The sequence below is a fragment of the Toxorhynchites rutilus genome, chromosome 3 (genome assembly GCF_029784135.1).
Source record: "Toxorhynchites rutilus septentrionalis strain SRP chromosome 3, ASM2978413v1, whole genome shotgun sequence".
Lineage (NCBI taxonomy): Eukaryota > Metazoa > Arthropoda > Insecta > Diptera > Culicidae > Toxorhynchites > Toxorhynchites rutilus.
Window position 1 is genome coordinate 68,397,130 of NC_073746.1, and position 16,670 is coordinate 68,413,799.

General features: G+C 39.2%; 1 protein-coding gene across 1 annotated transcript; it reads left to right on the forward strand.

Moving 5' to 3' along the window:
• Window positions 1–13,673: 13,673 nt before the first annotated feature.
• LOC129773210 (probable cyclin-dependent serine/threonine-protein kinase DDB_G0292550) lies at window positions 13,674–14,609 on the forward strand. The gene has a single exon (XM_055776797.1). The coding sequence runs from the start codon at window positions 13,674–13,676 to the stop codon at window positions 14,607–14,609; it is 936 nt and encodes a 311-aa protein (XP_055632772.1).
• Window positions 14,610–16,670: the final 2,061 nt, after the last annotated feature.

The following is a 16,670-nucleotide window of genomic DNA, read 5'->3' on the forward strand; positions in this document are numbered from 1 at the left end:
TATTTGACGAATTCTCAAGGATACGGTAAGAAGGAGAGAGCTTCACGTAAATCGAAGCTCTCTGACCGGGATAAGCGGGAAATAGCCAGAACAGTTTCGAATACCTCAAAATCGCATGTGCAAATGAAGCAATATTCAATTTAAATGTTACTCGGGTGACAATTCGTCAAGTTTTGGTAGGAAATCCTCACATAAAGAGGTTTTAAAAGGTTAAAGCTCCTCGTCTGGCACTATCTCACATCGGAAGACGTCTGGGTTTTGCCAAAGCTCACAGGAACCGTCCGTGGGACATGGTATGTTGTGACAAAGAATGTTTCCAAGAGAATACATTTTGCTATATACCATAACGAAAAGTTCTTCAATGTATAGGCTATCTTCACTGACGAAAACAAGTTCAATTAGGATGGTTCTGATGGTTTCAGCGGGTACTGGCTAGATTTACGGAAGAAAATGATAAATTAGTACTTCGTAATGTTGAGTTGAGTATACGTTTTTCTGACAATTTGGTAAGAACAATCTTTTATAGAACGTATAGATCAGCATATCGTCTTATTAAGCACTTAATTTTATTGTTCGACCATTATTCAACTGACTAGATTTATTGCAGCTGATGAATGTTTGTTCGGGTTTGATTGTCAATGGTCGAATAAGAGTTATATTTCAGACTTAAATTACGTCTGTTCAATTTTTTCATGACGAAAATAAAAGCACCCTCGAAACGTTTCACTGGCGTATTATCCAGGTAGATATCAATGGATAAAAGAAAAGCTTCAATTTAGCCTGAATGATCTTTTATACAACGTATACTTTAGCATATCATTTTATTAAGCATTCAATGTTATTGTTCGACCATTATTCGGCTGACTAGCTTAATTTCAGCCAATGATTGTGACACAGACATGTATTGCCACTTTATAGAATCAAAAAACTTGATTCTATAAGCAAAATGGCAACCTACATTTTGGTAAATGGTAATAATCTTAAAAACAGGAGAAATTGTGCATTTTACTTAATAATTTGATCACCTACTATTCATTGTGAATTTTCAATCGTCAAAACAAATATGTTCCACTACCCCTTGACGTGACGGCATTGCTTTGGTTACATTTAAGACACAAACACATTTAAGATCAACTCAACGAATATGCCTGTTACGAAATTCGAATGTCATTGCGCTGAACAGACGGACCTCCTCCCTTGCCCCTTCGTGAACCAGAAAAAGATTTCATTTAATGGTGGGGAAAAGTCGTCGTCCTCGTCAAAAACAGCTTCCCGCTGTCATCGCTGAACATGACGTCGACTGCGGCGATGATGATGATGATGATGTTGCTGGTCGTAGCCATCGTCATTTGCTTTTCAATCAGTGAATATTCGGGGGAATGGCTCATTCGCAACTTGACGTTTCCTGGCATATAGCGAAAAGGGCAATCACGGCTAATGGGGTGAAATTCGCACTCTCTAAACTGCTGCTGATAGGCCCCGGTTTTTGTTTATTGTTGGGGAATCATGTCGAAACGGAAAGCAGATGATCCTCTCTGTCGGAACGAGTTTTGTGGAGGCGTTTGCATGAGAAACGACGAATTCTGCATTGTGCGGGGTATTACACAAAATCTTTGGTGTACAAAACACTAATTGTGTGAAATTTTCTCGTTCTCTTGCCAAATTTGAATACCTGACAAATCATTGTGACATTCGGAAAATGACCATAAAACTGTGCTGACTGTCTGACTGGATTGCAAACACCAATAAAAAATCAGTCAGACAGAAATGCTAAAAGCAGTCCTCCGGAAAAAAAAGACTCCTAACAACTTTACCGAACAACCATTTCTCGCTCGATGAATTTTTCCAGCTAGCTTTTTGTGAACTACTTCTTCTTGCAATCCATATCATCTGCCAAGTTGTGTGTTGTGTATGCAAAGCAACAGCGGCACATACACACAACCACCTCCCAAACTTATATTTGCCTTCCGAGTTTTGGGACCGCACTCTCTGAAGAGGATGCTCCGGATGGTGGCAAGTGCATTGCATATTTCCTTCCTTCCAGCGTGGCACTAACACATGATGGCGCTCGGATGGAGACCAACAAACGGAAAGAAGATGCTGTTTCCCGAAGGGGTTCCTCCCTTTTTTTTGCTGAGTCCCTTTTTTCTGCTGTTTGGCTATTTTTACAATTGCAAACAGTAATACACACTGTTGACGGAAAAAGTTACTCCATTTCGGATGAGTACTCTGAGAGAAAAAAATGCAGTTTCAGACTCGCACAGCTTCAATATTTTTACTTAAAAAAAAATATCAGACAACAGCAAAGCGTTTGCTTCGTTTGCATAATTAAAATCGTTTCTAATCTGTTTGTTGAGATTTTATTGTTAATTTCGGTGAGATTTTTATTGTCCAAATATCGTTAATCCCGTCTCCACCATATACGCTTGGTAATGAAACTCGTTCCACCCCCGGTTTGTCGTCTTATCTATGGATACACCTCCTCTTTTCACCCCCCCCCCCACCGAAAGCTGTACGGATTTAGTGTGGGAAAAATTAATGCGTGGGAGGCTGGCGTTTTGGGTCGTATCGTCTGAGTGCCAGCGTAACGTGTTAACGAAATTGTCCAAATGTACGAAAATCTTTGCACCCATCCCTCCCCCAAAGTTCTCGTTCAAGCGTGTATGCCGGAAACACTTCCATTGTTGGGGAAAATCATCTGGTATTGGGCTGGTACACCCCAAGTCAACCGTTATCACGGGCGGCAATCGTGGAAGCAATAAAAATCTCCGAAAAACACACAGATTAATTATTTGATAAAACAATATTTTTCTCCTTTCTCTCCTCGGCTTACTCCACGTTCTGGAAGAGAGAAGGTCCCGTTTCCGGCACTGGGACCACTCATCACCGATGGCAGCGACGACGACGACGGCGTTGGTACTCGATGGGTCGTGTGTGGGTGGTTATGGAGGCGGCTCCGACGACCACCGAGTAACGGGGTGGGTGGGTAAATGAGCGATTTATGAAATATTCATTCGTACACCACACTCGCATTCGCCCGGCCCGGCCGGGTCCCTCCGGCGAGCAAGCGAACGAGCGAATGGTAGATTTTATGGGTCGTTGAAGATGGTGCTAAATACCGAACGGTGCGACGTTGGCGGCAGTGGTGGCGAACGGAACGAAAGGTTTGATGTCGGTATCAGATAATGAAAATATTGTTTATTTTATTTCCGCAAGTTTCTTATCGGACCGATCGACACGAGTTTCCTAAATGAGTAGAAAGCACTTGGCGATGGGTTATAATTAAATCGGATAGACACGAAGTTTATCGAAATTACAGGATAAGTTAAATATAGCACTCGTATCGAAGGGGTTTGGAGCAAGGGGGATGGATGATGGGTTTACCGTCTTGAATCGTTGAATAATGAGTCGGGCGGATTCAGTTGGAATTTAAATTGAGATAAAATCTATAGAAAAAGTTCGCCTGAAATTGAAATATACCTTTGAATTGATCATCTTGCGTTCAGAAATCAATTCGCTTTGTTTATCGTAAAATGTGATACTCTGCACTTTTAAGACAATAATTTTCCATTAGTTCACTTATTCGGTCTACCGTATCCCATTACAACAATTCCAAATGAAATCGACAAATGACAAAACATGTGTATTTTTGATTCGAACGAAAGTTTGTTATCGTTATCGCCATACAAATGAAACACAAATTTCTGCATTACTCGAGAATTAATCAAGCAAATGAAACCAAATGTGGCATGTGGAGGTTTTAGGGTGCAATAAATGTTTATATGGTGGTTAGACACTCCATCCCCCTCTCTAAGGGGGAGCTGCCATACAAATGAAAGACAACTTTCTGTATAATTCGAAAACTAATTGAGCAAATGGACAATACACTGAGAGAAATAATTAGTAAATATAACGAATTTTTTGGTAAATACTACCAATCTATAGTCATTTTCGACCGTACTAATAAACACATATGTCAAGCAGAACCATGATTCGGAAGCCCAATATCGGCTACATTTTCTCGCCGAAAATGCACGTATCAGAATTATATCCTTATTATACCTCCGTATTGCCTTATGGGAACAATGAAAATGGTTAATACGCGCTTTTCTCACCAGTTTTCAGATATGACAATATCCAAGCTTACTAATGTTATCGAGTAAAATATACTAATCTCTGGTAGCGATGCGGGTTTGTTGACAATATGTACAAAAAATTTGTACATTCTACTAATTTTGCATTACCAAATGTATTTAGTAGTTTTCGACCGAGGATTTTTCTAAGGGTAGATAGATAGATGGTGAATAGATACTCCTCCCCTCTCTCTGAGGGGGGGGGGATACTGCCATACAAATGAGGCATACATTTCTGTATAATTCCAGAACTAATCAAGCAAACTGAACTAAATTTAACATGTGGAGGTTTTAGGGGATATTTCTAAAGTGGTTCCACACTCCTCCCACCTTTCTAAGGGTCCGATTTAGGACTATCTTTATTCTATCATATTTTCTGTATCAAACATTTATTCCATGTAACGGAGAAACATGTTATTTACAAGTGGTTGAAAAATCTTGAACGAGAATTGTGTCTGAAAATAATTTGATATTATAATGATGAGTTTTGTTAGAAATACTAGGAATTTCATAGTAAAAGGTAAATTCAACGGGGTCGATTAGAAGATCAAACAATGAACAGTTCTGCGATTGGACCGATGAATTAGTTCATAGTAAGAAAACGTGAATGTTTGAAGGTTAGGTGAAGGTTTTGTGCGGGACGAAGTTTGCCGGGTTAGCTAGTATCTATATAAACAAAGATGTAAGGCAAAATCTGTTGTGTTGTGGTTGTGTTGTGGAAAACTCGAAGAAGGGATGGTCCGATTCTAGCCTTCTTTATTTTGTTGTATTCGTCTCTTCCCATAGATCAATATAGTGGAGAGAAAAATCGGAAAATTTTCGGAAAACTCTGAAGGAAGGTCGGAAAATTCTGAAAATTGCATTCCCACATGTTCGAAAATTATATCATAATAAGCGTTGTTACTCCATTCGATATATGCGCTATCGAAATTGATCTTTGCTATAAGTGGAAATGAATTTTCAGGTGAAGTAACGCATTTCCATATCTTATATATATAAACAAAAATATGTTGGTAAGCGGAAAACCCGAGGAATGGTTCAATTTGAGTCATCTATATTTCGTTGTATTCGTCTCTTCCCGTAGATCAATATAGCGGAGAGAAAAATCGGAAAATTCGGAAAATTGAATTCCCATATGTTCTACAATTAGCTAAGCGTTGTTAGTCCTTTTGGTTTGGCGCTAACGAAATTGATTTTTGTTCGAAAGTTGAAAAGGATTTTCGGACGGAATAACGCATTTCTATATCTTTTATCTATATTAACAAAAATGCAAAGCCAAATGTGTTGGTGTGCCTTAAACCCGAGGAAAGAATGGGAAAAGGGAAAGAATGGGAAAATGGAATGGGAAAGAGCTGTCTTTATTTTGTAATATTCTCTGTATCAAACATGTATTCCATACAACGGAGAACATGTTATTTCCAAATGCTTGAAGAATCTTGAACGAGAATTGTGTCTGAAAATAATTTTATATTAACGGGTGTTAAATAAAAAATGAGAATTTTTTCAATACCTTTCAGTAAAGCGTATAATTTTCTTTCTCCAAGATAATTGCTCTTTGGGCTCCCTGGAAACAGTAGGCGTGTTTGGTTTTGCTAGTTTGAATTTAGTCAAAGCAAAGATGGCGTCGAAACAGCACGTGCTCCGCGAACGCATTGTACGGTTCTATGAAACGCATTTCCAACAAGGAAAAAAGTTCACGGTGGCACATTTTAAGGAAGAAAATGTACCTGTCAGTACGGTATATCGTATCCTGGGTTCCCTGAACATAGAGCGGAAGGTCGGAAGTGGTCGTCCGGTGACGATAATGACGAAGCAGAGGAAGACATCGTTAAAGAAGCTGTTTGACAACAAGGACGCAACCAGCTTGCGTGACGCCGGTCGGAAATATGGCTGCTCCCACGTATTGATCCATTGGACCCTCAAGATGGAAGGAATCGTCTGCAGGAAGAAGACGATGTCGCCGGAGTACACGGAGGAGCAGATTGAGACGGTTAAATCACAGTGTCGGTGGATGACCAAAAAATACCGCGGGACGTCTTTCATTCTGGACGACGAAAGCTATTTTCCGCTGTCCAAAACGCATATTCCAGGAAATGATAATTACTACTCCAGCGACAAGTCATCCACACCGCCTGAAGTGAAATACAAGTTCAAGCACAAGATTGAAAAAAAGATTATGTTGTACATCGCCATTTCCGACCTGGGCATTTCAAAGCCTTGGTTTAAGCCGAGCGGTCTGGCAATCAACCAACAAATCTATCGAGAAGAGTGCCTCGATAAAATCCTGCTGCCGTTCCTGAACGAGCATCACGCGGGTGGGAAGTACGTCTTCTGGCCGGACAAGGCGTCTTCCCATTACGCCAAGAAGACGCTGGCGTATCTTGAGGAGAAAAAGATGCCGTTCGTGCCGAAAGATCGTAACCCAACAAACTTGCCCCAGTGCCGCCCAATAGAGGATTTCTTTGGCTCACTCAGTGCCCTAGTGTATAAAACCAATTGAAGGGCCAAGGACACGAAGCAACTGACTACAAGAATCCGGAATTGTATCCGGAAAATGGACGTAAGTGCCGTACAACGTTCTTGTGAGAGCATCGCGACAAAGTTGCGTCGAACAGCAGACCACGGCCCTTACTCAAACATTCACTGACATTTTTGACGTAGGATTGATTACGTCTTTCGGGAACATATTGGGGTACAAATTGAAAATCTAAAATCGAGCACATCGTGAAAATTGTCCAATTTCAAACGCTTATTGCTCAGTCATTTCATGATGGATTGATGAATTTTTCGCGTCAATCGATTTCGGCACTCCATAACAATTTTTTATATTGAAGAAAATAATATATGTCATGAAACTAACTATCGAACAATTGAAAAATCTCAACCCTTATCCTAACGGAAATACCCACTTCTAATTGGTCGAAATTGACGACACATGCGGCGGGTCCCTAACAGAGACATCAAAACCAAGCTGCCTGGGGGAAATCAACATTGCGAATACATGAAAGTAGGGGAAACTTTTGTTTCTACCGAGATGTGTTCCCTAACAGAGACATCAAAACCAAGGTGCCCAGGGGAAATCGGCATTGCAAATATATGTAAGTCGGGGGCATTTTTATATTGCAAGTAAGGTGAGTGACACGATTAATTCTAGCAAATAAAATTTAAATTTGGAACTTTAATGTTGGTTGTTTCGTAAAATTTAATATCCATGACCGATCGTATATTGTGAAAAATTTAGCACAAGTGTAAGTATAAAATTGTATATGGTAGCAGTTGTGTTAAAAATGACTTGATCTATGAAACAATTTATTTCTTTTTTCATAATTAAAAACCAGATCGTGTTCCCGCTCGAGAACGGGTCGTTCGGTTTAAGCTGTCTGTTTTGTTGTGTTTATTTTCATCCAAGTAAAGTTTATACGGCGAGAAAATTTGGAAAAGTGGGGAAATATTACAAAAAGTGATTTCCCATATGCTTTACATATAGTATTTGGTTCAGATAGTCCAATTAAAATTCGCATTGGGTTGAATAAACACTCAGAAAGTAAAAGTTGTAAAAGAAAATTACCTTCCTCATTTCAAATATGTTTTCTCTATATTAAAGTAACATGTTTTTACTGATGAGAAAAATTGATAATTGTGTACGGTATTGGTAATTATCTTATATTACATTGCACAATGGTCCAGGAGATGTATTTAAGTGGAAATTAACATTTAGAGCTCGAAAGTTATTCTCTAGACAAAAAAAAATGTCTTCGACCAAAATTGTCGATGGAATAAAAAATTTAACTTTCTTATCTTTATAGATAGAGGTAAACATAGTTCGACAATGTTGTAGTCCCAATTATTTGAAACATCTTTGTAGAATAAAGTTTTTTTTCTATCTCTTGAAATAACCGATATAGCGCTTTTCGATTTTTTTAGGGTCACCATTAAAAAAACTGTTTTTTGTTCTAACTTTTTGATTTCAAATTCTACATACAAACTGTCTTCGGAAGACTTTTAAAGCTTACTAATACAAACATTTAGGGATGCAGTACTTGTCAATATCTCAACTTCACTCAAAGTTATTGATATTTCTTCCCAAAAAACACGCTCTCTTCAATTGTTTGTCATATACATGATGTGTGATTTTCAACACTATGTTATTTTTTGTGTTTGAGTAAATTAAAATTCAAATCATGAGTTTTTGGGTAAAAGACATCAATAACTTTAAGTAGGAGTAAGATATTGACAAGTTCTGCATCGCAAAATGTTGGAATTGATGAGCTCTAAAAGGTAAACGAAGACAGTTTTGATGTAGAATTTGAAATATTAAAATGAATGCAAAAATCCCTTTGGTCAAAGCGCTAAATCGATCCAACATTTTGGTCACCCTGTTTTTGATAACAAAAAAATGAGTGCTCTATCGTATGTAACAACTTTGTCGAAGACAGTTTTTGTCTAGAGAATAACTGTCGAGCTCTAAATGCTAATTTCCACTGAAATGCATCTCCTGGACCATTGTGCATTGGTGAGTTTTGTTTTTCTTTATTTCACCCATACATAACATAGGAGGCATCTCGTCTAGGGTCACAGAGGGTGGTTTTCATCACCACTTCAGTATCTTTTATCTGATACGCACCATCCAACGACTGTTTACCATCTTTCTATCATCATCACGCGGTAAACACTGGTGGAGTGAACAAACAATATCTAACAACCAAACCAAACGGCCACCAAAACATTATCAAAGAGTTTAACGATGAAATTCTTCAAACATATCCAAAATCAACAGACAGCCCAACGGAATCCTACGTCAACTATGCGGTCGTGTCTCGTACACAACCCTCCTGTGACTTTTTCGAAGAAAATACATTATGTTAATAATAAAAAATACTGAAATCGATGAAAACAAAAATTTTATATGTGATTGAAAAAATTCTCATTTTTTATTTAACACCCGTTATAAGGATAAATTTTTGTAGAAGTACTAGACAATTTATATTAAAAGGAAATTGTAAAGAGTCAAAGGGTAATCAATGAAGAGTTCAGTGATTGGACTCACAAACGTTCACTTAGTAAGAAAACGTGGATGTTTGGAAGTAATCAAATAAAAAAATCTATTTTGAGCGGGACGAAGTTCGTCGGGTCAGCTAGTTACAAAATAGATGCGAGCTGCGGGTACTCGCTTGCGTTTCTGGAAATCGGAATGTTTCCCTAACTAAGACTTCAAAACCATGGAGCCTGTGGAAATCGACAGAGCAAATTGGATGCAAGCAGCGGGTACTCTTGTACTCGTTTGCGTTTTTGCAAATTGGAATGTTCCCCTAACACAGATTTCAAAAACATGGAGCCTGGGAAAATTGGCATTGCAAAATAGATGCAAACTACGGGTATTTTTGTACTCGCTTGTATTTTTGCAAATTCTGCATGTCGCCAGCTCACTGAACTTCTACGCATACCGCAAAAGGCAAAATGTTGATAACTATTTGCTGCGATAACTACTACCATAATGCATAAGTTGATTTAAATTGAGATTTGTTTGCAATTGAATTCGTAAATAGTTTCATTCATGCACTAATTTAATCAATACACACACAAGATAGCTCTGCGCAGCGGCGATATCGTACGCAATGAGGAACATCCGAGGTGGGATTATTTAGCAATTATTTAGCAATAGAAGAAATACAATTGACTACTAAGCCAACGGCAGTCCTACGTCAACCTTGCGGTTATATCATAGGTATAAACCATCCATTGTTTTTCAAAACAAAGAAAAAACGAGATACTCAAAAGATTAGATATTAGTTTTCTACATATAGGCCTTTTTATAGGCGCGTTTAAACTGCTCTGCCGGTATGAAATTAATAATACGCGTCACAATTCGTTGAATGTCTGGAACATCGTCAGAACGGTCCTCTTTCATAGCGTTCTTTAGCTATGGAAACAAGAAAAAGTCTGCCGGGACGAGGTCCGGAGAACAGGGGGATGGCTGATGACAGTCACCTTTCGTGTGGCTAGAAACTGCGCTACCAAAATCGCGGTGTGCGCGGGCGCATTGTCATGAAGCAAAACCATTCTCCAGATCGGTACTGGTCCGGCCGCACGCGCCATATCCGTGTCAATAATCGTTCCAGGACACTTTTGTAGAAGACCGCAATCAATGTTTGCCCTGAGGGCACAACATTTGATGGCTGCTCTCTGCTCCATAATTAAAATTGTGACGCGACGAAAAATCACTGCGTCACTCTTATCAGCCAAAACTAGCTACTGAATCGAGATAGCGGTTCACGGTAAAAACGGTAGCTGGCTAGAAGTTGACGGAAAGTAGTTCGTGCGTTGGAGCAGAGATCGCGCCAATTCCCAATTTTAGCGCGCGGTAGTCCCGTAACTTTTTGAATTTACACTGAGAAAAGAAAATAAGAATAACAAATATTTTTTCTCGAATACGTATTTTTTCAAAATTTCCAAAAATATGTGGTATTTTTTCAAAGAAAACATGAAGAAGTTTCCGAAAAAGTCACCCATACATCGGAAGTAGGGCACTTCTACTATTGACATTGATTATTAAAACTTTTTTCTATTTAGAAACATTTCATGTTGAAGATGTAAAGTATGCAATGTTGGTTAAATTACCAATGTCTTCATACCCACAAAGTATGGGTATGTAAAGTATGGGTTTATATCAACAAAACTCACTAATTTGTCAGTGTTTCTGAACACAACACTGCACGCTATTGTATATGTGTGAGTAATTTTCTTGTACGATTCAAACAAATTAAGCCCATCTGTAGTATATGTGATTAGGGATTGGATGAGTTTTCCGTGTTCTGGTTTTTCGGAGGGCCTGATTTTTCGAAGGGTGAACATGTATTCCACCAATTGGTTGTCGAAGTGAATATTAAGAGAGAGTAACGAATTCATTTGGGGGGAGTCACTTCAATATACAATGAAGTCTATTTGACGGGGAAGAATGAAATGAGATAGTCGAGTCGTAGAGTGAGATAGCAACTAAACGCCCAAATGACTGTTGAGTCATGTCTCCAAAACTCATTTCCAATTGAACACGAAGGCGAATCTCTTCATAGTCCCCTGACTATCCTCAGTTGAATATGACTATGCCGAGCCCCGGTTGAAAGTGGACATCCCAACCAGGAGGGTTATTGTTGGAAGGAGCAGAAAAATGAGGAGAAGCTTCTGGTTGGTTAGAGGATAATCCTCTTTTTTTAGAAGGCTTGGAGGAGGACGTATTTTTTCTTTTTCTAGCTCTTCCCGCGATTATTGGATCGAAAGTAGTATCCGATTCATCATCCTCTGATAAAACAGAGAAACAATTTTCTGAAACCTCGTATACCTGAGGTGAAGCTGCCTTGAGTATATCAGCAAAGGATCGCTTAGAACGATCCTTAAGTGACTGTTTTTATCGATCGTTTTATCGAACGGGATTTGTATTTTAGGCAGTCCTTAACTGTGTGAGGAACACCTCCTCAAAGAATACATTTATCAGCATCCTTATTGCAAGAGCTTTCATCATGGTCGACTCCACATTTAGAACACTCTATTGCAACAGAAGGTTTTAGTGTGACCTAACTGTTTGCAATAAGTGCATGTGTAATATGATCACGCTTAAACCCAACTCATCACTTATACTATTTCGTTTACTATTTATGATTGTATAACTCGACGCGCACCAAGGGCAGCGGCGAGTTTGTCTTCCTTCCGCCCCGCTGCGAGTTTAGCTAGCAGCAGAAATTTAACCAAACATGTGGCGCGCATCCGGCACACATGTTTCAGCACTTTCTTTTCCTATTTACTTTGACCCACAAAGAAGTGCTTTCTCTCTCTCTCCGAAGAACGCGTCTGACCAAGGCCATCACAGCCCACTCTAACTGCTGGTGCGATGCTCCGCCCAGCATAATTTGTAAATATTCTGTGTAGAGTTTAAGCCTATTTTTGTAAACTAGTATTTAAGCCCCGAGAGTCTTTTCTTTGAATACAGATGTCAGTTGACAGTATACAGTAGAGAGGCGACGCTTGTACGAATAAGCGTTTGTGTTTATTAATTTACCAAATCCGAAAGTCGACGCCACTGAATGGCGTAAGTTCCTTCTTCACGTTTACATGGCGACCAGTGACACCGAGTCACGAGTGAACCGACAGATCCGATGCTGTTATCGCGTATTAAAGTGAATTTAAACGCAGAGTTTAGAGCCTACTGAGCAGAGGCAATGGTGAACTGCAAAGTTTAAAGCCTTTTAAAAACAAGAAGAAGAAGAAGCCTACTGTTGTGTTGTGTGTGTTAGGTCCCAACCAACCGGGTACGGTGTGAATATGAATCATTTAAGCTAAGAAAAATTCGCTAAATGAACTTTTAAACCAACCGGACGCAGTGCAAGTGTGAATAAATTGAGTAACGAAACATTCAGCGAAAAGATGGTGAAAGTGAAAATCGGCAAAGCGGGGAAGAAATTGGACCCCAGCGGAAACTATTGAAGCCGTTTACGAAAAATTAGAATCGCAGACACAAGTGAAATCGTGAAGCTGACAGTAGCCACCTGGATAAATAACATTCGCAAGTCAAGCAGTATTTCAAAAAAAAAAAAAAAAAAAAAATGAACATCGATTTGGATCCAACTGGACACCCCTGAGATCTGACGGAAGCAGAGGCGCCCACGCCCCCCCCACCCCCGAGAAGAGGACACTTGCGGAGAAAACGTGGCGTAAGTCAGACTCGAGTTAGTCTAATCCTTTTATATACGGATATCATGTAATAAATTTATAGTCGAGGCACAAAATATTTTTTATCGTAATACCCACGCGGCAGTAGGAATAGGTAGTAGGAATTAGAAAAAAAAAAAGCAATTACAATACCCACAAAATTGGTTTTACATATGTACCGTTGAACATGGGGTTATTTAATACCAAACCCGTTAGTAACACGGGCGACGCTCAAATCCAAATTTTAAATCACCTAGAGAACCACAGTGTAATGCACGAAGCTCAAGGAGCGATTATCTGCGTCACACTTGCCCTCACATCCATACTACTAATTTCGAAAATATACAAAGCATATAAGGCATGCATGAATGCACATGCTATGCAAGCGGCAAAAGCTCACGCAGCCGTAGTCGACACCGTCTAAAAGAATTCGAAAATTTTAAAACATGCGTTCGAACGCAACCTCAGCATAATAAATTCTTTACCGATAACCATTTTTCCTTGTCTCCTTGAATGGACGAAGTAACAAAGCTCATCCAATTGAATATACAAAAACTAAAACATATACACCTGACTATACAACAGGAACTGGTCAGAAAACTAAGGAAAAGTACCTTAGCCAAACGCCTCACGGAAGCGGAAGCGCTCGTGAAACAGATTAAAAAATTGTCGTCTACGTTACTAGACACAACCCACGGCTCAGAAATCATAAAAATAACCGAAAAGGCGGACCAACTTTTGAACGCAATTAAGGCGTCAATCGAAAAGGGTAGACCAAGAACACTCAAGGAAATTGCGCTAGCCGTCCTATTTTGCCTCAGGTTACAAAGAAAACCGAAAATGGCTAGCATACTCGAAATAATCAAGACTACATCGTCTATAGTTCCGCAATTCGACGGAAACATAGACAAACTGAAAGCCTTCGCTGACGCTTTAAACTTGGTGAAAACATTTGAAACACCGGAAAACAAAGCAACCATAATTAACGTCATACTAACCAAACTAGAGGGACGGGCGAGAAATGCATTCACTGAAACACCGACATCGGTGAGCGAGATAAGCAAAATTTTAAAAGCTAAAATAACGACCAGCCCACCGGAACAAGTTCTAGCTAAAATGGCTAACTTGAAACAAAACGGTGGAATCGAACAATTTTGCCTGGATTTAGAAAAATTGGTGTTCAGTTTGGAAACAGCGTACACCGCTAAAGAAATTCCGCCCCAAGTTGCCAAATCTATGGCAAACAAAGAAGGCGTCAAACATTTAGCCGGAGGGTTAAAAAACGAAAAAACCTCGCTCATCATAAGAGCAGGGAATTTCAATTCATACTCCGACGCGATGACTAAAGCGTTGGAGGAAAACTTAAATAATGCGAGCGCATCAGTATTTGCATACTCGCAAACCAACAGAAACGCCAACCGTTTCAACAACAACGTTGACACACATTATAATAATTACAGGCGCAGGCCAAACGACTTCCATAACCGCGGTAGAAACCAAAACAATTTCAACCGCAACAATTTCAACCAAAATAATTTTCAAAACCAACCGCGTAATAACTATAACCGTTTTGGCCAGCAAAACCAAGTTCGAGACCAATTCTCAAACATAAACCCACAGCGAAATAACAACAACAACAATAGGCGGAATACAAATTTTAACCGCCCTCAGCAATACATTCGCCTAACGGGAAACGAGTCACAACCGACGGACGCCCTCCAGTCCGAACCGGCATTGACATTGGAGGAAAACAAACATTACGGAAACCAACATTAAATATTTTTAAATGCGATGTGAATTGTTCAATGTTCGTTACACTATACTTACAAATGTCAAGCAAACCATGTATATTAATAATTGATACAGGCGCTGACATCTCAATAGTAAAAGAAGAAAAAATTAACGGAAAACAATTAATACACCCCGGAAATAGATGCATTATTAATGGAGTTACGGAGGGAAAGACCGAATCCATAGCGAGCACAAATACAAATATCATTTTTGACGATATCCAAATTCCACACCAATTTCAAATCGTCAACAACAAGTTTCCTATAATTGCAGATGGCATTTTAGGCAGAGATTTCCTCACCAAATATGAATGTAACCTATGCCTCAAAACATGGCTAATGACCTTCAACTATGAAAACACCAAAATTGAAATTCCGATTCAAGATAGCTGGGAAAACAATTACATTATTCCCCCTAGATGCCAAATTATAAAACACTTCCCGTCACTCAACCTAAACGATGATGCCCTTGTGATCGCACAAGAAATCAAACCAGGCATTTTTTGCGCAAACACAATAATAAACCCAAACTCACAATTCATTACAATAATTAACACAAATACCACACCAACATCAATCCCAAAAACCTTTGCCCCCACCACTATCCCCCTTAAAGAATACACCATAAATCACATTACAACGGAATTAGGAGAAAACCCAAAAGGTAGACACGAGAAACTGATTAAGGAACTCAATTTGAATCATACACCCCAACATGCCCAGGAGAAATTAACAGAATTATGCACTAAATACAACGACATTTTTGCACTAGAAGACGACATATTGACAACCAACAACTTCTACAAGCAAACCATTCACCCTCAAGACAAGACACCCGTTTACATAAAGAATTATCGAACCCCGGAAGCACAAATTTCAGAAATAAATAACCAAATCAGCCACATGCTAAATAACAAAATAATCCAAAATTCCACCTCACCATACAATTCTCCCATCCTCTTAGTCCCAAAGAAATCAAATACTCAAGATAAAAAATGGCGATTAGTGGTTGACTTTCGACAACTAAATAAAAAGATAACCCCAGATAAATTCCCCCTACCAAGAATCGACGAAATCCTCGATCATTTGGGCAGAGCCAAATATTTTACAACCCTAGACTTAATGTCAGGTTTCCACCAAATCGAACTTGACGAAAAATCAAAAAAGTACACAGCATTTTCGACCTCTAACGGTCACTACGAATTCAATAGGTTACCATTCGGTCTAAATATATCACCAAATAGCTTTCAGAGAATGATGTCCATAGCACTTAGCGGACTCCCACCTGAATGTGCATTCCTTTACATCGACGACATCATCGTCGTCGGCTGCTCAATAAACCATCACCTTATTAACTTGGAAAACGTTTTCAAACAATTACAAAACTACAACTTAAAATTAAATCCCAAAAAATGCTCCTTCTTCAGACCAGACGTAACATATCTAGGTCACAACATTTCAGCGGCAGGTATACAGCCCGACCAATCAAAGTTTTCAGCGGTAACAAACTACCCCACACCATCATCAGCAGATGAAGTGAGGCGTTTTGTTGCCTTTTGCAACTATTACCGGAGGTTCATACAAAATTTCGCAGAAATAGCGTACCCATTAAACAAATTGCTCAGAAAAAACGCAAAATTTGATTGGTCTCCCGAATGCCAAAATGCATTCAATAAATTGAAAAACGAACTTATCTCACCAAAAGTTCTCAAATTCCCCGATTTCACACAAGAATTCACCCTAATAACCGATGCTTCAAAAATAGCATGCGGCGCCGTCTTAGCCCAAGAAAACGACGGTATAGAACTACCCATTGCATACGCAAGCAAAGCCTTCACAAAAGGTGAAGCCAATAAATCGACAATTGAACAGGAATTGACAGCAATTCACTGGGCAATTACGTACTTTAGACCATACCTCTACGGGAGGAAATTCACAGTAAAAACGGATCACAGACCGTTAGTATATTTATTTTCAATGAAAGATCCCTCATCAAAACTCACAAGAATGAGGTTGGATCTTGAAGAATTCCATTTTGATGTAAAAT

Excerpts from the sequence above, each read along its gene's own strand:
- LOC129773210 (XM_055776797.1), top strand. The coding sequence starts at position 13,674 with ATGGCTAGCATACTCGAAATAATCAAGACTACATCGTCTATAGTTCCG.